This window comes from Hippoglossus hippoglossus, chromosome 14, assembly GCF_009819705.1.
Source record: "Hippoglossus hippoglossus isolate fHipHip1 chromosome 14, fHipHip1.pri, whole genome shotgun sequence".
In the NCBI taxonomy this organism is placed as follows: Eukaryota; Metazoa; Chordata; class Actinopteri; order Pleuronectiformes; family Pleuronectidae; genus Hippoglossus; species Hippoglossus hippoglossus.
In genome coordinates, this window is record NC_047164.1 from 9,296,273 (window position 1) to 9,319,292 (window position 23,020).

The 23,020-nt window shown below is 41.5% G+C and overlaps 2 protein-coding genes across 5 annotated transcripts in view; both read left to right on the plus strand.

The window, feature by feature from the left end:
* LOC117773903 (ras-related protein Rab-38-like) overlaps nt 1-591 on the plus strand; it is a 13,654-nt gene extending 13,063 nt beyond the window's left edge. Inside the window, exon 6 of the mRNA XM_034605743.1 lies at nt 579-591. The gene's annotated coding sequence lies outside the window, so the exon portion shown is untranslated. The remainder of the gene's footprint in view (nt 1-578) is intronic.
* The window catches only part of LOC117773892 (phosphatidylinositol-binding clathrin assembly protein-like), a 25,844-nt gene extending 3,074 nt beyond the window's left edge, over nt 1-22,770 (plus strand). The window contains exons 2-19 of one of the 4 annotated variants that reach the window (XM_034605721.1): nt 4,974-5,116; nt 6,589-6,664; nt 7,083-7,185; nt 8,063-8,156; nt 8,583-8,694; nt 9,179-9,285; nt 10,641-10,682; nt 12,487-12,572; nt 13,248-13,350; nt 13,813-13,946; nt 14,571-14,668; nt 14,881-14,994; nt 15,122-15,152; nt 15,312-15,453; nt 16,229-16,264; nt 16,846-16,902; nt 17,059-17,178; nt 18,160-22,770. In XM_034605721.1, the coding sequence (XP_034461612.1) occupies nt 4,974-5,116; nt 6,589-6,664; nt 7,083-7,185; nt 8,063-8,156; nt 8,583-8,694; nt 9,179-9,285; nt 10,641-10,682; nt 12,487-12,572; nt 13,248-13,350; nt 13,813-13,946; nt 14,571-14,668; nt 14,881-14,994; nt 15,122-15,152; nt 15,312-15,453; nt 16,229-16,264; nt 16,846-16,902; nt 17,059-17,178; nt 18,160-18,174 (1,613 nt within the window). In that variant the 3' untranslated portion in view covers nt 18,175-22,770. The remainder of the gene's footprint in view (nt 1-4,973; nt 5,117-6,588; nt 6,665-7,082; nt 7,186-8,062; nt 8,157-8,582; nt 8,695-9,178; nt 9,286-10,640; nt 10,683-12,486; nt 12,573-13,247; nt 13,351-13,812; nt 13,947-14,570; nt 14,669-14,880; nt 14,995-15,121; nt 15,153-15,311; nt 15,454-16,228; nt 16,265-16,845; nt 16,903-17,058; nt 17,179-18,159) is intronic. The other 3 variants (XM_034605722.1, XM_034605724.1, XM_034605725.1) reach the window with 3 other exon arrangements.
* Nucleotides 22,771-23,020: the final 250 nt, after the last annotated feature.

The window sequence follows — 23,020 nt, forward strand, 5'->3', positions numbered from 1 at the left end:
CTGGGAGGACCAATTGGAGTCGAAGTGAATAAAGATCGGAAAGAAAAAAAAAGATATAAACTCCACAGCTCCCGGGAGATCCTGGTGAGTCGGCTGTACAACACTGTGGGTCAATGTCAGGTCTGAGAGCTCAGATATGTGTGACCCACATTGTCTCGGTGCAACTCACCCGAACCACCACTGGATTTGAGGATTTTCTTATTGTTGTAAAATAGGATTTAGTATTATTGAGTAAAAGGAAGGGTGGAAGGATCCTCGGCAGGAATTCAAATCAGTTTGGGGTTTTGTCCCAGAAGTGGCAGAAAACATAAAAATCTCACTGACATTTGTAATAACTATTCTAGTAACATTAATAATTTAAAATACAGCTTTGGAAGTAAGCCTTTTATGAGGGAGTGGTTCAGTTCATATATTTAGATCAGGGAGGACATTTTCTTTTAATTGTCTTAGTTTATTTCCTATTTCTGAGATGAGCAACAGTTAATAAACACCATTACCCACAATACCTAGGTTTGACAGAGCCCACAAGTTAAGGGGCCGGGTGAGGTGAACAGGTTTGTAGACAGCAGAGATTACAGATTCCAAAAAATTAAGCATGCCACGCAATTGAAAAGTTTCATACGAGCTGTTTTTGTTTAACATGCTCACAAATTAATTGTTTTACTTTAATCTGTTTAATTCTGTATTCAATGTGTAGTATGATTTTTCCAGGAATGTGAAAAATAAACCCCGGCAACATGCCTCATTTTCTCAGTAGGACATCTATAATGTAACTCCCATGAAAAAGTACTGCAGCTCCTTATGTCATTGCATCTTTGTTTTATATCCAAAACATTTCAGAACAACTCATCTTTTTGAATCTTTCCCCTGCGACCCCTCAACGTGCTCCAGGACTCTCTTCTGTCATTAAACCCACAAACGTATATGGTTTCTGGGCAATGTTACATGTCGATAAAAGCCATAAATATCAAATAAACACTGAAATTAAATACAAACTAGTGTCTTTATGTAAAAACATGAAGTGAGCCATACTCTTGAGAAGAAAGGTGTTCTAGGGCTTTGCTAAACTGTCAAATGCCAACATGACAAACAATAAATGAACGTTTTTTTCTTCCTGCTGGAACAGAACTCAAAGGTTCCACTTTCATAATGATAATGAAACAGATGCTACTGACAGAGTTGCCTGTCAGTAGCATTTAAAGTCTTCCTCCTTTGGTGAAAACCAGAGAAAAAATTATCTTTAGAGAGATTTGTTTTATACATCAAATGCACCTGGGCAGAGATTCTGGACTGGATGACCTCATCGGAGAGGTTTGATGAATACAGACAACATTTCAATTACATTTAAAATTTACTCGACATGTTATCGATCCATTCTTTCTGAGGCACTGTGGGAAGAAAAGATAAATGGCTGTACCACTCCTCCGAATACAAAACATGATAAATCAAAAGCAATGCTGGTCATTGAAGCTAGTCAGAGGGTCGTGACCTTGACAGACTGGTCGGTGACATAAACGGCCAGGGTTGATTATTCACTACCCACAGCAAATGACCAGCACGACACACAGAGTTATGGGATTTCACTCTCACTGGACAATATTCTGCATGGCTGAGATAGTCGAGCGCGGCAATAGAAAACCAGATTTATCTGCCGTGGAATAGTAATCAGGCCAAAAATGACCTCCTTCCCTGAAAGCACAGTCATCTGTGTTATTCGGCATTTGATTTCTGTGGTCGTGTGTCATGGCCGCAGCAGAGATGTATTCTACACGTTTGCCAAAGAAAATACAATGTGTTGATAAGAAGTGCGAACCCTCTGCACCGCAACAGGCACATTTATGGCATATTAGTCAAATGAAGAAGCTGAAATGACTCATGTGTGGTCTGCCTTGACGTAAACACACAAAATGAGTGAATGAATGAATAATCCTCCTCATTTACTCCCACATCTATGTGTGTCATTACAACAACCTGTTCTTCTGTTTCAGGTCCTGCAAATTACTCATTCTATCTGACGCCAAGGTCTTAAAGGATATCGAATAGAGTTTTTATTACATTTTACAGGGAGTCTCTTTACGAGGGGGGAAATCTCTCCAGCCACACATACTTTAAAAACACTGGTCTTTTATTTTATCCTAACTAGCTTGACAAAAATCCTAAATTTTAATTTGATGATGCTTCATATCATCATCAGTCTTTGCATACATGTTTACAGCACTGATATCCCAGCGCTTATTTGTAATTGTGTTATTGACGTGGACTGCGGCTTATCAATAATCCCAGCCGGCAATCATACCGTCAATACTTCATTACATCCCTGCACCGAATAAATCCTAGATGATGTATTATCACATCGAGGCGGACACAGCATGGGCAGCTCTATTATTTAGGTGTAATTGTGTTTAAGTAGAGGCGTACTTGTTTTGCAGTTATTCGCCTGAAAGTAAACGATATCTTTAAATCTGTAACAAATGATTTTGATTGTGTCCCCAACAGTTGATGCAGCGAACTCGTTGACATTCTCATTTTTTCTTAAGTTCCTGTATCAGACCAGACAGAGAGCGGAGCGGGATCCAGTAAATCCCAGAATTGTTTTAACACTCTGTTGAATTTCTTCTGGTCTAAATAAACGAACAAGAGTAAAACAGTAGAAATCTGTAGGAAATATGCCACAAAATGTAACCATGTCTCCACGGAAACAAACAATATTACAATTTTGTGAGCATTTAAACAGACAATAAATAGCCTCAAATATTGTGAGGCTGCCAATTTACCCGCCATGTTTGATCCTAATTAGCTTCCACTGTTGTTTATAACAATCAAAACGGCAATAACCACTGGAGCAAAAGTTAGAGGATCATTAAAGTCTTTAGGATCCAGACTGGACCAAAGTGGTGGAGCGGCACTGTCACTAGCGTGGCGAAAAATAGCGTGCGGCACGTTCAGCTCACTAAAGTGTGTGTTGACTTTTGACAGGAAACATTAATTAGTTGGAATCAATATGGTCCCAGTAATTATTGAGCCAGAAGGAAATTCACAAACAGGCCATTAGCGATGTGTAAAGCATGACTGAACGCCACCATTAGCATGTGCGATTGTGATATTAATGCCCTGAGATCTAATTAGGTGAGGGGACTTTGAAAAACACAAATTCCTCCGAGCAAAAATTAGACACATAATGTGGTGACTCCAGGGTGTGGTCATTTAGATGTACAGTCAAAGATCTACAATGACCAGGTGTAAATATATGCATTGTTTTCTAGGTGTTACAGACACTAACTGAGTGGTGGTCTGACAGCCGATGCAGAGTTCAATCAATATCTCCACAGAACCTGCTGCTTGTGTCGCTGTCACTGAGCTTTTCACACTTAAAAAACAACAAAGTGAAGATGAACAGTATTCAAAACGTTAGCTGCAGTGAATTGCTGGTGCTTCAGATGCCATTGACATTCATTAAACTTTAACCAACTGGGACTCAGAGTTCTTCTCCACTCCTTCCCTCAGTGGTTTCACTGGCTGCACCACAGCATTTTGCTTTACTTTGTTCGTTTGTCATCTTTTGTCAAATTCAAGTAAAATTGTTTCTCATCTTGATGTTTTTTTAACAATATTCACTTATTTATTTATCTGATCTGATCAAATTTAAGATTGATCCTTTTATCCCTTTGTTCCAATGGTCATATATGTGGTTTACAGCAAAATTAGCTGAGTTTTAAATAATCTTAGTTTTGATATATAACAACATTGCATTTTTTAAATGGAAACAGTTTTTCTTTTATTGCAGAATAGTGAGATTAATGTAATTCGTTTATTCAGGAGAAGACCATAAACTCACTGAACCTGACATTTTACAACCACTCACATAAGAAGCTTGTTTGTGCCATTTAAAGTCCGGCCCCTCAGTACTTTTTTGTTTAAGATTAAACAGATGCCAAACATACTTCACATTTTGTTCTCGAGCCAAAATCCTCAAGGAATTTAGGGCATTGTTTTACAATCTGGCCCAGTTTTACATTTACTGCTGAAATCTTAATCCCCTCTCATCTGCATTTCACTGTTAAGAGGACATTGTTTAAAAAACATTATTGGAAACTTTATTCCTCTGCTTTTAAAAGAAATTATCTGTGTTCGTTCTTTAATAACACATGGCACAGCCACACACACACACACACACACACACTCAGCCTGCCATTTGCCGTACCTTTGGATCCGACACGCACAGCAGACCACTGAGCTATTCTCCCTTTAGAAATCTGTTCCACGTTTGCTTTGAAAAGGCAATTTACACTCACGATGTGAATCTCAGAGGGTAAACGCTGGGGTCAAGTCGGTGTTGGTCCATTACCAGTCACAAAGATGCTCTGGATGGAAATTCAGTCTCAATATTCATCATCGGCCTATTCATTTGACATCGGTCTATTCGTTTTGGTTTGTAAATTATGCAGCCTCTCAGTTGATTGTGCTGCAATGGCATTGACCTTGTGATGTAACTTTCCATCTTGCGAGTTGATATTTTGTTGACATGTTGGTGGAGTGGGTAGTTAGCAGCGTTGAATCACAGCCAGGAAATAGATTTTTCGATACAGCAGCTCCGTGTATATAGCGTCTGCCATTAAATGATCATTTGGTCATTGAACGTGCGCTGATATAGAGTGAGTCAAAATTAATGTACCAGTCGATGTGGCTTCATTCATTGATTGATAATTAACTCAACCCGTGAGCTCTCTAAGGTTTTAAATGGTGACTTTTGGCTGCTGCTTTTATTCACAAGGACGCACCATTAGTGAACAGGCAGAGATTGAGTTTGAGGACACTGCGGAAAAACCGGCCACTTTACACATGGTCTCTCCCCTGCTGGCCCCAAATCTTCATCTATATTCCATGCTCTACTAATCAGTTGTTTATTTATGTGCCTCTTGTCCCTACTTGTCCAGATTCGTTCATTCAGGCTGTTTTTTTTTCCTGTCCTGCAGACCTGATCCACTGCACCAATGAGATGAACGTCAGCATCCCCCACCTGGCGGACACACTGCTGGAGCGCACAGCCAGTAACAGCTGGATAGTGGTTTTTAAAGCGCTCATCACCACACACCACCTCATGATGTACGGCAACGAGGTGAGTCCAAACCACAGAGGTATGGAAGCCCAGAAAGGATAAAGATGATTTTTCAAAATATATTTTCACAATCGTGAGAAAATAGTTTTCATCTGGTTTCTTTTAATGACTAACACAACAACAATAGTGACATTTCTCTAGTAGTTATTCACAATATAGGAATATTTTTACATATTATGCTCATATTTGTATATGGTTTATTTTGAATATGCATACACACTTATAAAGCCACAAGTACCTTACCCTCCTATTTTAAGTCTTAATGTAGACAGGGATAAACATCTATACCTAGATTACATTGTTTGGTTATGAATTAGTATTAAATAGTCACTTGACAGAAAACTTATCAGCAACATTTTAGATGAACTATTAATCAATCAAGGCATTTATCAGGAAAGAAATGCCAAATATTTGACTGAACTCTTAAATTTGCTAAAATAATTGTTAATTTTATATCTTTGGATATTCTTTAATTATTTTATAACCCCAATAATTGTTTTATTCATAGTGACAATAATCCGCACATTGATCCATGACTTATCTGCCTTCCCCAACCCACCCACCCACAAATATGACAGGGAGCGGCGTTTGCCAGTTGTCCAGGGCGAGTTATCAATCTGTCCAGATGCTGACATTTTGCTCACCTGGTCATCGTAATTTCTCTCCAGCTCTTGCAGTGAGTTTCTTTGAAGCCTTATCTTCCACGTGTCCAACAAGGAACGATGAAGTGTCCAGCTGACATTTCAATGGCCACTGAGGCAAATTGCCTGACTCCGCCGCTCGCTCCTACAAGAGCAACAACCAAAACATCAAACGAGTTAAACTATGAGCGTCTCAGTCTGGGAAGAGGAGCGAGTGCAGCGATGACTGCGCGGCCATGACAGCCCACCCAAAGTACAGGAACAACAAAGGGTTTAGTGACATGAGTAGTGACATGTTATTCTTTTTTACAATATGTCAGGGATAAACTGACTGTGCCTGATCTGAAAAATGGTTTCGTTTAAAGCAGCATGATTTGGCATCTTTATTTATTTGAGTAAGAAAAGTTACAGAAATAAAGGCTTGATAAACAAAAAAAGGGGCATGTGGTAGTTTATCATTGGTTAAAATAAAACACGTTTTTGTTTTGTGCTTTCAGTAAAGGATTGTTGTTGTTAGTTTTGTGCATTTGATTCACTGTAAGCTCCTGGTTTTCGTGGACCATGTGGTTTTCGTTTTTTGCAGCCAACTCCACTTGCACTGCCTGTGTCAAGTCCAGTTTTCTCTAAGGTCAAAATGTCAATTTCATTACTTTAAGTCAACAAACTCTGCCTCTGTGAGCTCTTATAAAGCTGCCACTCTTCAAATGAACTCTTCACTCACACACACACACACTGCTGATGTGTCTGCGTGGACATTACCTTGATATTGTCAGGGAGCAGTACCAGATAAAACACTAACTCTTCCCTCTATTCTCCTCTTTTCCCCATCAGAGATTGATGCAGTACCTTGCCTCCAGAAACACGCTCTTCAACCTCAACAACTTTCTAGATAAGGCTGCACTACAAGGTGATTTAATGCCATTTGGCTGTTTGTAAACTCAGCAGTGCTGTTCGTCTCACAAAATGACTTTATGTCACACTCCCCCTGGCTCTGTAACACCATCAATAAGCCTATTTCAGAGGAAAAAACACATCCCGGGATTGCAAAGCTACAAAAGTGCTTTGACTTTGTTAAAATGAGCTGTTTATGGAAAACAAACATGCAGTGTCTTTTTAATTGAATATGTTCAAAAGAGGAAAATGAATAAGTAAATACATCTCAAGGTGAAATGGTGCCAGAGCAAGTTGAAACATTGGGGGAACAAGTTTTTCATTAGGAAGTTAGCACACTTCAGATGAAAAGGATTATGGTTTTATAATCTGATTTGTCAACCAGGCAAAAAGTAATCAGTCTCTAACTGCAGCGCCCCCTCTCCCCTCCCCAGGTTACAACATGTCAACTTTCATCAGACGGTACAGCCGCTACCTGAATGAAAAAGCCATGTCTTACAGAATAGCAGCGGTGGACTTCACTAAGATGAAGAGAGGGTAACAAACACACACTACTGACACGTCACTCATACATAAAGACATTATGGATCAGTTTGGTCAAAAAACATGTGAACGTTACTTTACACTTTTCAACTTAAAATGATGGGCTGACTGTATTTTGACTTGGAAGCTCGACTTTGTAAAAAAAACAGATTTGATATTTTCCTGCTTTTAAAAAGCAGCAGCTATGATGGCGTCAAGTGTTATGGGATAATGGTGAATGCTAAAACATGTAGTTTTACAGTAGCACAAGTAGAAAAGAGTCATTAAGTACGTGAACTGAACCTGTAGTAGCTATAAAGTTGGTTCACATTAGCTAACATGAGCTACAATAAGCTACTGGTCATACTCATAGACTGTAAATAAAGTCTCCACTTCATCCCGTTGTACCAAAATGAAGCTAAAATATCCTGGTACCATCATTTTACACTTTGACGTTACGTAGTGCAAGAGTCTGGGCAATAGTGATCGCGGTGTAGAGTCAAGGTATTGAGGTCCTGCCGATACACGCAGCTAGACCGCTCATGAGTCAGTCTCAGCTGTCAATCATAATGTTTCAGAAAAATCGGACTCTTTAGTTTGGTCCATGTCTTATCTGCTAACATGGAGGAGGTGGGATATTTAACTTATACTGCAGCCAGCCACCAGGGGGTGATCAAAATGATTTGGCTTCATTTTTGGGATGCCCTCATATCTCTCATCTTTATATACAGAAAATGGGTCATACCAAACTAAATAAGGATCCAGTGGCAAAACCATCTGTTTTGAACTGAACATGTTATTACTTCCTTCTTCTTTAATTGTGTGCATTTCTTCATCATTAATTCCTGCGTGTTTGCTGTATTTGTGCTCCTGTGCTCTTGTGTGTTACCAGAGCCGAGGGTGTGATGCGCACCATGAACACAGAGAAGCTGATTAAGACTCTGCCTGTCATTCAGAACCAGCTGGATGCACTGCTGGATTTCCAGGTAAACATGTCTCTGCATCTTAACAACTGCAGCCGTGTCTGTTCATACCGGGTATAAACATCCGTCCTGAGTGATGCGATCACAAATGGTCAGCGCTACGTTACACACACACACCGACACACACTCAAACATTGCCATTGTACACATCTGTAAACTCTGACTGGTTAAAAACATCATATATTGCTCTTAGCGAACACAAATAATGGTGGTTGTGATTATTTGGATATGGAGCAGGAAGTGAGATCTGAGCACAAGTGGTCCCAGGAGACACATTCAGGACATTTAAATGCCAGGTGTGAACAGACAGACTTTGCGCTGTCCACTTCTGACGGGATCTGTCGGGACAGATGTCAATACCGGGTGTGAACAGGGCCTGAAATATCTTGATCTGATCTTCTCCTCCTCCTCCTCTTCCTCCTCCTCTAGCCCAACTCCAACGAGCTGACCAACGGAGTCATCAACACAGCTTTCATGTTGCTCTTTAAAGATTCCATACGATTGTTCGCTGCTTATAACGAAGGGGTCATCAACATGCTGGGTAAAGCACACACACGCCACAGTTCACACACATACACTGTATATATGGGGTAATGTCCCTGTAAGAGTCGAGATCACAAGACCGTGACTCCACTCAATCTTTCTTCGGGGGGGGGAAATCGATTTGTCCTGCTACTGTCTCTCAAAGTTCAATTAAAGGCGATAAAGATCATCTTCTTATCTCCAATTAATTAAAATCCAGTCAAGGGGAGAAGACCATTGCACGCCTTGCAGCAAAGTTCATTAAATGACTCATTACTTAATTGACCCGATCTTTATAGTAAAATAATTTATTTAATCACTGGATGATCAGGGACATCAGGACAAATCCAAAACAGAAAACACCCAAAATACTTATACCACACACTCATTAACATTATCATGAAACATCTCAGGGACCTAGAATGCATAACAAAAAAGTATTTGTTGCATGTTTTCCTGTTTTTTGGGGAATAATGCTATTAATATGGTCTTATTATCCACAGAGAAATACTTTGACATGAAGAAGAATCAGTGCAAAGAAGCCCTGGAGATCTACAAGACCTTCCTCAACAGGATGACCAAACTGTCCGAGTTTCTCAAAGTGGCTGAGGTAACGTCTGTTCGTCCTCCTCTGAGGAGGGAACGCAGAGTTAAACACCACAGGAGAGGGCGGGAATATCCGTCTGGAGCAAAAACTCAACGGTCTCCTCTCTTCTTGTTCTCACACTAAATATCCTTCTCTGATTTTTCTGATTCTAACCTGCAGCAAAAAATGCACTTTGACCTGTTGAGATTTGCTCCAGACTTCTGTTTCCCTTTGGGCTCTGATTTACGGTCGATATTTTCCAACCCGAATCGACCGCAGATCAGCGTCCAGGGTCTTCTTCTTCTCCCTTTCTTCTTCTCCCTAACCTTCCAAGTCTTCTTTTTGCATCTAGATTTTCTGTCCTTCTCTTGCCCTGACCTGGGGAGGGGGTTATACTCCGAGACAGCGATTAATGGCTGAGTTTTTAGCCAATCAGAGAGCCACTCATGTAGAGCTTCCAGCTGAGGGACCCCCTCGCGTGCTGCCTTGTTACATGCCTGCACTGCATGCCCAAGCAAGCTCCTCTATCACTCTCTCTGTCTCCTCTTTCTTTATTTTAATTCCTCCCTTTTCTTCAGAATATATATTTCTTCATAATGGCTGTTATTGTTAGCAGTTGCAGTCGTCGCTAGGCTTCACAGTGACTATCAACAGTTTTATCCTCTGCGTAGCATTTATCCCGTGCGCCATCTCCAAAGGCTTTCTCACTGCTTGGTTTGGTTCCCATTTGGAAGAAGGTTTGGGGTGCGGCCGCTCGATCCAAAGAAACTAAAAACAACAGCAGACTAACGTTGACTTTAAGGACCCATTCATTTTACCTGTCTAACAAAATGTGTGTTTGTCTGTTTGTGTGTCATCTGTGTCCCTCCCTCCTCTTTCTGTTCAAAGTCAACATTAGTTGAGTGTCTTCCTTTTGGATGTGTCTTTACCTCACGCAGTCATGTGACCTGTTGTCTGCCCTCTCCGCCCCTGCCTGTTCAGTCAGTCGGTGTGTGCTCGGCATTCATTTCAAACCCGTCTCCAGATCTCAGTGTGCGTACGCGTGTGTGTACTTATAAGTGTGCGTGCGTGCACATGTACTGTATTTATAGGTGTTTGTACGTGTGTGCATGTGCCCTCCTCCCCTCCTCCTCTGTTGTCTTTTGTTTGTTTTCCTTTCCAGCCACTGCATGAAGTAATGAATGCTTGGGTTTGATTCTTCTTTCTCCCTCCTCCTCCTCCTCTTCCTCCTTCACATGCCTCTTCCCTTTTTTTACTCTGTTGGGTTTTTTCTTTTTGGTTTACTCCTTGTTTTATTATTACATTGGGTTTATTTTTATTTTGCCTCCCTCCTCCCTCCCCTATCCCCCCCTCCCTCCTCCTCCTTTTTTGTGACACAGCGAGTTGGGATAGATCAGGGCGACAGCCCCGATCTCACACAGGTCAGTCCACATCTCATCTCAATCAGTCAATCAACCAGTCAGTCAACCAGTATTTAAATCCGTCAAGTCAATCCCATAATGCTTCATTCTAAACGCTCCCGTTCCCTACTCACCCTACAGACCTGCCTACACTGCAGCTGCCCCGTTCTCCTCCTCTCTTCTTCACTCTCCTTAACTCCTTCGCTTTTTTTCTCCTCTTCTGTCTGAACAGTCTAGAATAGAGAGGAAACAATAAATGAAGACCTGCAAACAGCCTTGAAGCACCTTTCACAATATTTAAGCCTAAGTGCAGGAATTTCATTTTTTTCCTCCTATTTGAATCTTTGCAGAACAAATTTGACTCCGAGGTAAGATTTTTTTTATGACTTTAAAAGCAGCGTTTATGCAGCTGCCTCTTTTTTTTCTATTTTAGATGTCCACGACTATGGCTTAGTATCTGTCTGAATTTTTCTCCAGCAGTCATTGTGGCATTTTCCCAGTCTAAATAATCAAGGCTTGTTTCTCATCATGCAAAATAAGTCAGCACAACTTCCTGAATATAGTCCAACATGAGCAGTGTTCAGACCAATTTCCTGAAAAGATTACATCCCGTTGCATTAGCTGTGGGGAGAGCAGCGAATGGTTTTTTATTAAGTAGGTTTCTGCAAATATGACTTGGATAGGTGTACATAACGCCATCATAAGCACTGCACATCATGCAAAAGGCCTTAAATTCAACCTATTCTTCATAATTGGAATTTCCAATATCTCAAATCAGGTCAAAACAATGAGAAAGTGTGACTTTATTTAAATTAGCGTCATGTTTGCAGTGCTCATGAAGACCTTATATGCCCTTATTCAACAACATAATGACCCATGCCTATACTGAGCCCTAGATATGTGTCTGTTTTACTTTTAAACTCTTTAGCATATTCTAGATTTCTCTGAAGAAGGATATCAAGAATTCGCATTTTACTCTCTTTTCCCCCTTAAAATAAGTATATGAGAAATCTTTTCTTTGCTTGTTGTGTTTGCACTGTGTTCTCTTGGCGCTGAAATGTGAGACTCTGGGGGTGAAAACCGTGGTATCACATGATGTCAAAATGAACCATCCATCCCTTTTGTTTATCAATGAAAAGTGGCTGGCCAGCTGCTCAATGTGTATACCTGGTTTTTCACCAGATGTTTACATTTCACCGAGTTAACTTCCTTGGTTTCCAGTCGGAGAAAAATGACGGCCTCTTGGTTACGTTGCTGCCTAATCTCCAAACTGAATCAAAAGAATGCTGCGTTAAATCTGACTCTTAACCTTAAATGGAATCCACGGGTTAACTCCTAATTTTTTGGACTGTGATTTACTTTCTGTGCGTAAGTGTGTTGTTACGAGAGCGTCTGTGCGCTGCTGGCGTCTGCATGGGCTGGTTAAACGGTTCAGAGATGTGTGTTTGTTGTGTTTCTCCTCTGGAGCCCCCGCAGCAACGATGCTCTAATCTGTCCTGACCCGTCAGTCCCGCTGCGGACTCGCTTGCATGATCCAGGGCTGACGTGTGCATGCTGGTCAACCAAACCTGATGAAACCAAATGCAAAAAAAAAAAATCAAAAAGTACGATGAGCTGTCCTAGAATAGCTAACAAATCCCAAGGTGATGTCTTAATTTTGCTGCTGCTTCTGTGTGTCTGCGCGTATCTTTAAGTGTGTGGAATAAAGTGAGGAGGTGACGAGAGGGGAGTGAGAGAAAACAATATGTCCCCCTTTGTTTGCTTGGCTGTGGTTCTAATATGACCTCCTGGCCTCCCCACACCCTTTAACCCCCCCTCCTCGCAGGCTCCCAGCTCTCTCCTGGAGGCTCTGGAGCAGCACCTAGCTTCTCTGGAGGGCAGGAAGCTCAAGGACCTGTCCACGGCCAGCAGGTACGATCAGATCAGAAAGATGCTCCTCAGATCTGTACTTGTGATCAATCTGCTAGTACAGTATACGTGTAATCCCCAGATTCTGCTTGGGAATCTGCAGAATGTAGGTGAGGGACAGGATTTTTGGGCATGGCATTTAGATAGATAGATAGATAGATAGATAGATAGATAGATAGATAGATAGATGTACTTTATTGATCCCAATTTGGGAAATTATTAAAATGATTTAACATTTGTCGACACAAATGTTGTGCTAAAAAGAAATGTATCCAGACTGAAATCTGTCAGTAACTATTAAATGGAGTGCCATAAAATAGTACAGGCATTCCTGGCTCCCAGGGGGGGTGCAGTGTCTCAACATCTTTTCGATAAACTTAAATTCACTTTGGTGCAGACACAAATGTTGTGTTTAGTGATCGCTTGACGTTTCATCATCTGCAGCTATACAGTCGAACATTCTCCATAAATTTGATAAATCATTGAGTTGCTTTTTTTTCTTCCCACACCGAGCAGTACAGCCTCAGCCAGTTTGGCTTAGTCTAAAAAATAAAGTGAAGGTTACAAAGCACTATAAAGTGCAACTCAATAAATAGAGCAATGAGGAACAAAACAAAGCAATCCATAAACCCTGCAGCCTTTGCAAAAATGTGTGTGTTTGTGTGTCTCCCCGCTAAGATCCAGCAACTTGTCCAGTGCAGTGTCCTCTCTCTCCAGCACTGGGATCTCTCTCAGCCGCATGGACGACAAGACAGAGGACAACAGACTGCAGCAACACAAGGCGAGACATCTGCAAGACATTCTGTAACACCCACCCACGCATAGAGATTAGATAAGCACAGTGAATACTACACATAAACAATACTGTGCTGAATGAAACTACAGTGAATTTTCTACAGTGCACACACCTTTTCACAAATCAACTGTTTGTGTGTGCGGTAAATACAACTGTGCTCAAGTTTATTTCATTTCCACACACTGTTGTTGAAGCTGAATGAACAAGTGCATTAATCCTGCAGCACAGTGAACTACAATGTGTGTCTCAGGCTGTTTGTCCACAGCGCACAGAGCTGCACAGAGCGCAGAAGTGGACTCACAATCTAAATCCCTTCTGCAGTTTATTTGTTTTTGAAGGCACAGGAAATGGACATTTTCAATGGCTACGCTACTCGATGCAACAGAAAAACTGGGATCTTTCTTTGACAACAACTTCAATCATGTTCTCTCGATGCTTTCCATGCAGGAGGACGGCCATAAGGGGCTCGACATTCAGACGCCCAACGTGTCCCCCGGCACCCAGTCAGTGGGAAGTGCCAACAGCAGCGGAGGGGCCACAGATCTCTACTGCAACTCCCCCATCGTACCCATCAACAACCAGTGAGTCCAGCGTACTCATGTCCCCGCACGGTGTCAACACTGAGGACAATGCGACAAATGCAAAGACTGTTTGTTTAGTGAAGAATAAGCAAAGATTTTGTTTTCTGTATTGTCCGTGAGCAAGTAGCCTTCAGTTTGTTGCTTCATTTTCATGCTTCCACACCCGAGACAGCCAGTGGCCAAAGGCATTATGATTTCAGGTTGTCCCTCCCTTTCTTGTGAACACTTTATGAGAAAATCTTTTTCCTTGTGGGGAATTTCTTCAAATTTGGCACGTTCACGTAGACTTAAAGAATAAGTGATTATATTTTGGTGGTCAACGGTCAAGGTCACTTATCTTGAGAACACAATTTTGCACAATTTTTCCGTGATACTCAGATGAAGTGATTATATTTCAGTGGTCAAAGGTAACTCTGACCTCATATGGATCCAGAAAATATTATATAGACTTAAACTGCAGTGGTTGGCGAAGGCATACAACCACAGGACAGTAATTCCAGTTATCCCACTGCGTCAACAAAAGACCTGTCAGTGTAAATCACATTTTATAAATAATTTTTTCTGGTTACATAAAATAAAATGATAAACACAACTGTGCTCTCCGTTCCGTTTTCCTCCCTGCAGTGTGCCAAATCTGACCAGTGAGCTGTTCACCCTGCAGCCAAACTTCACCCACATCCAGACCACACACACTGTGCCCAACAATAACAATGCCTGGGGAGGTAGGATGTGCACACACACACACACACACACACACATATAATCATGGAATCATACAATGGAGTGTACACATAGGTGCCCTCTCTCTCTCTCACACACACACACACACCCTTCTTAGAGCTGGATAAGCTGTGACAGTGAGTTGTTTCGTGCGTTTGACTCATTTCCCCTCTTTTCTCCTTTACATATTACCACGGCAACCTCTGCGTGTCAGGTGACCTGATGAAGCCAAACCAACACACTCACATACACAGCCCAGGAGCCCAGTTGTACTCTGGGAAAATGCTGCCCAATGATTTGGATTCTTCATTAGCCAACCTCGTTGGTAGTGAGTGTCTCTCCAAATGTCCAGTCATCGCTCCCTGTTCCATTCCTGTTTCACTCTTCCTGCTCTGTGTTGTTTAGTTTTCAGCTGATGTTGTGTTTGTTTCTATTTTTTGTTTTCCCTCTCTCAGACCTGCAGTTTGGGGGGACGCAAGCGAAAAAGTGAGTGGGTTTTCCTCACAACTAAAACAGAGCCCTGAGCGAAACTCTGCTGTCTATTTAGATTGCTCACTGTTTTATCTCCCATATGAGTCACGATTTACAATTAGCTTCCTCGTTGCACCTGTAAACGCTGTGTGTACGTGCGTGTGTGTGCATCAGGCCGGAGCTCCAGTGGAGTCAGCTGGTGGAGAAGAAGCCAACAGGAGGAAATGGCTGGCAGTCAAAGACAATGTGCACCAGCACCAACTGGACTCACACCGGCCATCCCATGGCACCTGCACCCATGCAGGTCCCCCAGATGGTAAATTAAAAGCTACGTTCACGTGGTCATGAAGTTTGGACATGCACACTTTACCCCGTGCACATCCTCACACAAGAGTTGTCAGTAATGATCCTGTATACAATCTGACGCCATGAATGGGACAGTTAAATGGGAAATTGTCTGTGTTTATAAATAGAAATGTTCTCATCTCAACGACCAATCAAAGCGCTTTACAGTACACACATTACACAGCTGTCAGGGGCAATTTGGGGATTCAGTGTCTTGCCAAACGACTCTTTGCCAGGGATCGACCCTTCACCTTCTGGTTAGTGGACGACCTCTGCAAGTCTGTAAATGTGTTTTTTGTCGGTGAAGCACTTAAAGTATTCGGTTCAAATTATCATCTTATCAGTGAAGTCGGCTTTAAAAAATGCTGGGTTATCTCATTCTGGATTTTAATTAATCAAATTTATACCTGTTTGCCAAACGTAACTTTGTGCTGCATTCAGGGCTTTTGAAGGAGCTCAGGCATGAGCCTGCGTCCTTTGTGCTCCGCTCTAATTACCCACACGTCTCTTCCATTCAATCTGGATTCATATTTTTAATTTTCAACTGATTGACCTCTCAACTCAAAACGGTCATTTGTCGAGCAAATGGATCGGAAAGCCGGCGGCATGGCTTGAATAGAAAGTAGAAGGGATTGGAACGTGAGGAATAGTTTAAGCTCTGGTTTTTCGTCTCTGCACATTTTGAGATGAATTGTTCTACGCAGACTTGCATTAAAAACCTTTTTTTTTCTCTTGTCCTTTTCCATAACTTTTCACAGAATGGGATGATCTATACTGGCTATGTAAGTACCTTTCATTATTTCAACCTTTTCCTTTACTTTGCTTTTTAAAAAACTCAAAATGAACTATTTGGCTTTTTGTGCTGCATTGGCACTGACTGCAAATTTACCACCTCAATTCAGCTTTACTACATGTTGCATCTATTTTTGTTGCTCACTTGAAGGTGTTGTGTTATGGAGCTGTATTGCTTCCACGCCAGAAACATTTAAACGGATCACATTATATCATGAAAAATGTATCGTAGTAACATGATGTATTTTCACATTATAACTCAATAATTTCATGTTATTACAGAATAGAAATGTATCACATTATGAAGTATTATGCATCACATTACAGCTTAATAAATGTCTTTATTGTAAATATCATGTTACAACGTGATTATTACAATAAACTTTTCATGTTACAACATGACACTGATCCCTTTTCCCTTTTTCTGACATGGCAGCAATATGCTTCCGTACTATAACAGATGGATACTTAAGAAAGTAAAAGGCCGACAGTATCAGGATCATGTTTGTAACTGATTCTTCTGTACAGACTGCAAAGGCTAGAAAGTGATCTGTTGTGTTTTTCTGCACAGGCTCCAGCACCAGTGGCTTTTCCTATGACGTCACCCCAAGTGCCTGTGTATGGAATGGTAAAGAACGGCCTCTCCTAGTCTTATCTCAGTCACGCATTCACAAATCTCTGATTAACATGCCGCAGGCTCTGGTCTAAGCGGCACCCAAATTATCCTGTTTGTTCCCTCGCCCATTATCCCACCTTCATGCTCTCTCACCTGTCGTCTCGCCAGCTCCCTCCTCAGATGAGTCATCAGATGGGGGGCGTTCCCATGATGCCCCCACAGCATGTCATGTACAACCAGCCGGTCCTGAGACCTACCAATCCCTTCGGACCCATCCCGGGGACACAGGTAACACAAACACACACATAAAGACACACACCTACAGTGGATTCATTTATTCATTTATACACAGCAAGGCAGGGGGCGCTTGACCTGTAAGAGCTAAAAATAGACATAAATTAGACAATGGCGAAGTGTGATATCTCTCATTACGCCTCATTTCAGAGCAGGATCTGATGTCATCCGTTTCTAACTCACTGTCCACGTGTGGCGACAGACCGACTATTGTCTCTATGTCGGATTCTGTAAATCTCTGGGTTGTTAAGAACCATCAGGGAAATGTACGCTGAAAAAAGAAGTTAACAAGCCCAAAAATATTTTAAAAAACAAAAAAACAAAAAAAATTTAGTTATCAATTGTGTTGATATATATTGTTACTTTTAATTTGAACAAATTTAATTAGTTTGTGGATTTACCAATTTGAAGTTTTTTTTTTTCAGGTTAGTCCAACACTTTTCATGCTGAAACAAAAATAGATAAGGTGCAGAAAGACAAACTTCATTTCTTTATCCTCAAAATGACGGGGATGCATTTGAACATCCTGAATTGATATAAAATACAAGGACACAGCAGCGGTTCCTTCGACCACTGCTGCGTCTGTGCCTCGTGTCTATAAGTCTTCTGGAATCATTGATGCATTTATTTGTAGCTACACTTAAAGATTGATAAGTCGCTCTCTAGCTGTGGACCCCCTGGAGAAACAGGATGAATCATGTTGTCAGATAATTTGACCAGCGAGTGTGAAAAGTGTTTTTCACTGCGAATAACCATCAGTTGGTGCAGCTACAAGACTCTCAGTAGAATAAACAAGTGTATTTTGAGCATTTATTCAAAACAGAGCTATATAATTGCTCACTGAGCATGTACGGCCCCTAGAAGCTGTTTTCTTGGCACTGCGGCAGGTAATATGCTTGTCAATAGATGCCTGAGCACTTGATGAGGTGTTTTGTTGAACTAAATTACTCTCTATTCTCACCCGGTCCTCTGCAGATGCACTTCATGTAGGGATGATCTCGTAACCATGGCAGCAAAGCTGAGAAAGAGAAGGCGAGAGGAAAGAGATGGAGGCAAAGAGTCAAAGAAAACAAATCCAGAACCAAATCCCAGTGCAGGAGGAAGGAAGACAAAGACAGAGAGGAAAGAGGGAGCGGAGAGGAAGAAGGAGAGAGGACCAGAGGATGGATAAAGGATGAAATGCTGATCTCTCTTTCTATGTCGCCTGACCCTCTAATCTCCTCTCCTCTCTCCATGTGGCTACTGATCTCTCTGTCTTTGAATCCATAATGCCGGGGCACCAGAGGCTCCTCGTCCGTCCCACTCATCCTCTGTTTGATTTGCCAGTTCAGACGGCGAATACGTCCTGTGATGAGGCTACAAAAACTGACCGCTCAATGGAAGTGCAGACGCTCTACAGGCCACTTCCTGACCTCCTCATCCAGATAATTTCCTGTATTAAAAACTAACCCTCTTCCCTCTCCATCCCCCAACTGAATCAAACCTGGAGGACGCGCGCCTCTTTCTCCGATTGGATCGTTTCCTGGCACTTTACTCAATGTGAACTTTGCCAAGGGTGTGTGTCTGTGTGGGTGATTTTAGCATCTTGTTTAGATTGGTTCCCGGTTGCGTGTCATCCATCACCTGATGTCAGAAGTAATCGATTCAAATGCAAGCGTGCGTGTCCCTTTTTCTACATTTCAGTGTGCTGCATCAACATTTACTGTTTTGAGTCTTTTTATGAGCTCAATTTGTTCTTAATTGCCAACTTCACATTCAGAATCTAGCATGGAAGGATAATTTGCAGGCACGCTTGTGTATGTGTGTGTATTAATGTGTGTGTGTGTGTGTGTGGATGGATGGAGCTGTGTAGGGTAAGTACTGTACGTTTCTCTTTTGGTACCTGATGTCATTGCTGTGTTGCCAGGTACCAATGTGTTACTGCACTGGAACTAACTGAGGAAAGCACTGATCCACAGCCAGGCATCATATTTGGATGTAAACAAACCTCTTACACTAACTTTGCTACTTGGGGATGTGCTGTACACACTGTATTCTGTTCTTTTTGTTCCTCCTCTACAGCTGTGCAATATCATGCAACCCTGTCACGTCTTGTCCACCCATCTGTAGCTTGTCTAGAAGCCGTTTCCTGATGAAGTGTTGTACCTCTTGTGTGTCCACATCAGGTTTCTGTACAGAATGTTGTCTTTTTTTTTGTTCTTTTTCACCATGTTCTGTTAGACCCGTACTGCTCTTAAAGTAGGGAAAAATGCACTGAGAGCCAGATAGAGACGTGACTGGATATTAGTTAGATGATTCCCAGTCTTGCCAATCAGAAAAGGTCTAACTCTCAATTGTAAGATGTCCTCCCTGTTATGAGCATTCGTCCTTTACAAAAATTAGTCTCTTGAGAAGTCCTCTATGCACTCCAGAAAAACTGGGTAGGTGTTATTACAGCAGCAGACGTCTCATCTCTCAACAATTGGAGGAATTAAAAGATTTCGCCAGCACAGAAGAAAGTTGGTTAATGTAGTGTTAACATTTGTGGACAGGATTGTTATAAGGTCAGTTGGAGGAGACAAGTGAAGACCAGACTGTCGGAAAGCCACTGAGGGAATCGTCTGCCGGTCACGACCCGAGTATTGCCTGCAGTGAAAACGCACAGATTAATTCAGACAGCCGGAGGCGGGGAGGCTTTAATGAGACGTTTAATGTTAATGTGGCTTTTCTCGCAGATCCAAGGTCAAGTTAAACCCACAGACGGACGATATATATATATCCTTATATATATATATATAGCACAAACCTCTTAGGAGGGAACAATGCTCTGCTGCACAAAAACCTAAAATCATTGCTGGGATGTACAGTTATAGGGGCAATAATTAACTGGGGTTGAAGTCGTTTTCTATTGATTGTGTCTGTTCTATGTACTGTACGTGTGTTTGTGTGCACATGCCTTCCCATAGAGATAAACAGGGTCATGTTGCTCGGTTAGAGATGAAAGGTCTCTAGCGAGCTGGTAGCGTGTACTAACTTAGCAGTGAGTGCTATTGTGACCGTGTCTCAGTCTGTACTACACCCCATCAATTCAAAGTGGTTCTAGGAACAGTCAAATGACGAAGAGAAATGCAAAACAAAAAGGCCAGAGTCGGCAGACCTGGAATCTCATAAAGTGAATCTGAGGTGAACCTCTCCAGTCGGATCTGCACAGGGTGGTGATTTCTAACAAAGCCGCCAGAGAAGTGCAACTGCACGGTGCTGTATCGCACATGATTAATCCTTGAAATGTAAGAGCTGGATTTACGAGTCTACTACCAGCAGCGTGTTAGAAATCATCACCAAGCAGGCGGACAGTCTCTGAGGTTTCTAAATAAGCCGCAGCTGACATTTGGAAATGTCCTTTCGGAAAAATTTGTTGATCCAGCCCCCCCCCCCCCCATTACTTGTTGTTCCAGTGGTTTGTCTTTCCCCGTCAGCTGAATGCTCTTTTCATTGTGCACTTCATTCCCACTACGCAGCTTGTTCCATTCTGGGCCAACCTCTGACTGTTACTGTGTCCTCTGTATATAGGTAATGCCGTTCATGTGTTTTTAGACGTGCTCTCTCTGTAAAGTGATCGAAGCCCCATTGGATGACGTTACTGTATGTGGGACAACTTATTGCTGTATCTGTGTTTGAATGGTTGTATTTTGAAGGTGTCATCATCCAGGGATGGGTAGGGGTGGGTGGGGTTGATGTTTGTGATGTTTGTGTCCATCTCGAGGAGGAAGGGGGTGGGGTTTCGGGGTGGGGGGGGTGGGGGTCAAGGGTAAATTATCACAACTGGTTTATACCAAGAGTGTCTTCATCAAGGAGGTGGACAGGACAGGGTCTGTCCTCTTCGAAACAGGAACATTTTTTTGCACCAAAGTCATCATCAAAGCGCAGCTTCTTCTTATTCAAGGTCACAATGGATGGATGATATCAGAACTCTAATGGATTTTTTTTGTTCTTTTATTTTTAGACAAGAAAAACCTGTCTTTTTTTGCATGATTAAGTGTCGTCTTTTTATTGGCTTGTGTGCCCGGTAAAAGCATGACCATTGTGTGAACTCTCACTTACCGGTGTGTTTGGAAAAACGAGATTTTTTACTTACCTCTTGACATGAACCTTCATTGACATTCATAATCAACGGTTTTACAATGTAGGGTCTGTAACTCGTTTGAAGGCTGTCTCGCATGCAGAAATGCAACTTGCAAGTAACCCATCAAACTTCAAACCCAGTTACCATAACTGCATCTTTGTAAAACACCATGGATGTCAATGCCAGATATCACCTAGCTAGCCAGACATTGCAGTCTTGTAAAATCGCTCTTTATTAAAGCGTTGCTATTTTCAATACTTATGTTTGAATGCTCGCTCCTTTTTCATACTACGCCAGCAGCATCATGGGAAGTCGTGATTGAAAGTCAAAGTACTGTATCTATGTGTTTGGTCTGGTCCACATTGTGTGGTGTTTCTTAATGTTTGCAAAGTCTTGTCATGTCTGTCTCCATCAACTGGACTTAATAATTCCCAGTCGACTGCTTTACTTGAAATCAGGCTTGGATTCCCCAGAAGCTCCAACTTTATTTTGAGACAATTCCAGCAACCCAGGGCAGAATGTGTACAGAAGTGGACAAGGGGGTTTTCAGATGGGTAAAGTTTCCATCTGTCGTAACATCAGTTATGTCTCTGTACACTATATTTTTGTAGCCATGGCTTATTTATCAATTACATTTACCTGAATGACCTTTTCTTTTGTTTTCCTCTACCCTGCTAAATCAATGTAAGACACACAGCATGATCACTTTGAGGCTAACCAGCATCCACAGTATTTAATGAGGTTGGATTTAGTATTAGTGGTTTGACAAAACCTATTTCAATGGATGAGTAACTGAGAAAGTATTTTTCTCTTAAGTTTATTGAACTAAGATGAAAGGAAGATTTCTAAAACATTTCAGCTCCAGTTTCTTATTTTATAAGAGTCAGCACACACGATACTTCTAGATGCTCTCTAACTTTACAAAAACAACACTGGAGTGGTACTTACAATGGGTTGCTTGTAGTGTCGTGTCCTTCATAATGGAAGACTCCCGAGACCATCATCTAAAGATTCAAGTGGCTGCAGATACTTAACAGAGACGCTCACACACCGAACCAGTGTATTCATCACTGAAACTACTTCAATCAACTAATCTGGCAGCTGGAAACCAGATGTTTCCAATGCAGAAAATGCTGATGTCTATTCAGTCTCACAATCCACTGTTTGTCCATTCAGGAGCAGAGACCTACTCCTCGTATTACCTCAGTATACTGTCAGTATTGTGTATACTGTTTTCACCACACATTTAATAGTATAGCATCCATCTGTAAACTGTCATTGTTGAGACCATTTAAAGTCTTTTTAGCAGGGAGTGAGGTTCCATACCTTCTATTTCTTCTCATTTTCCTTTTGTTTGTTTTTTGTGAATCAAAGTGATTGAATTATCAATAGGTTTTGATTGTTATCAAATTATTGGTTTTTATTTGAAAAGCATAGGTTGATGTTTTTGGAAGAAAATGGAATAAAACGTCATCTCAAGCTGAGCTCAGTTAGTTATTTGATGCCTCCTCCACAAACGCATTAGACAAATGATAACAGTGTCTAGACAGGCACTGATTCATGACTGGTTCAGTTCTGCAAGTGAAACTCACAGCTTACATTAATATTCACACAGAAGTTCAGATGAAATTCATTTATTGATAATTAAGCATTTCAAAGAACATGGAACAAAATGTAATTTAAAACAAAATGATAATATTTGTGTTCATTGTTATTCATACAAGTTGAATGTGG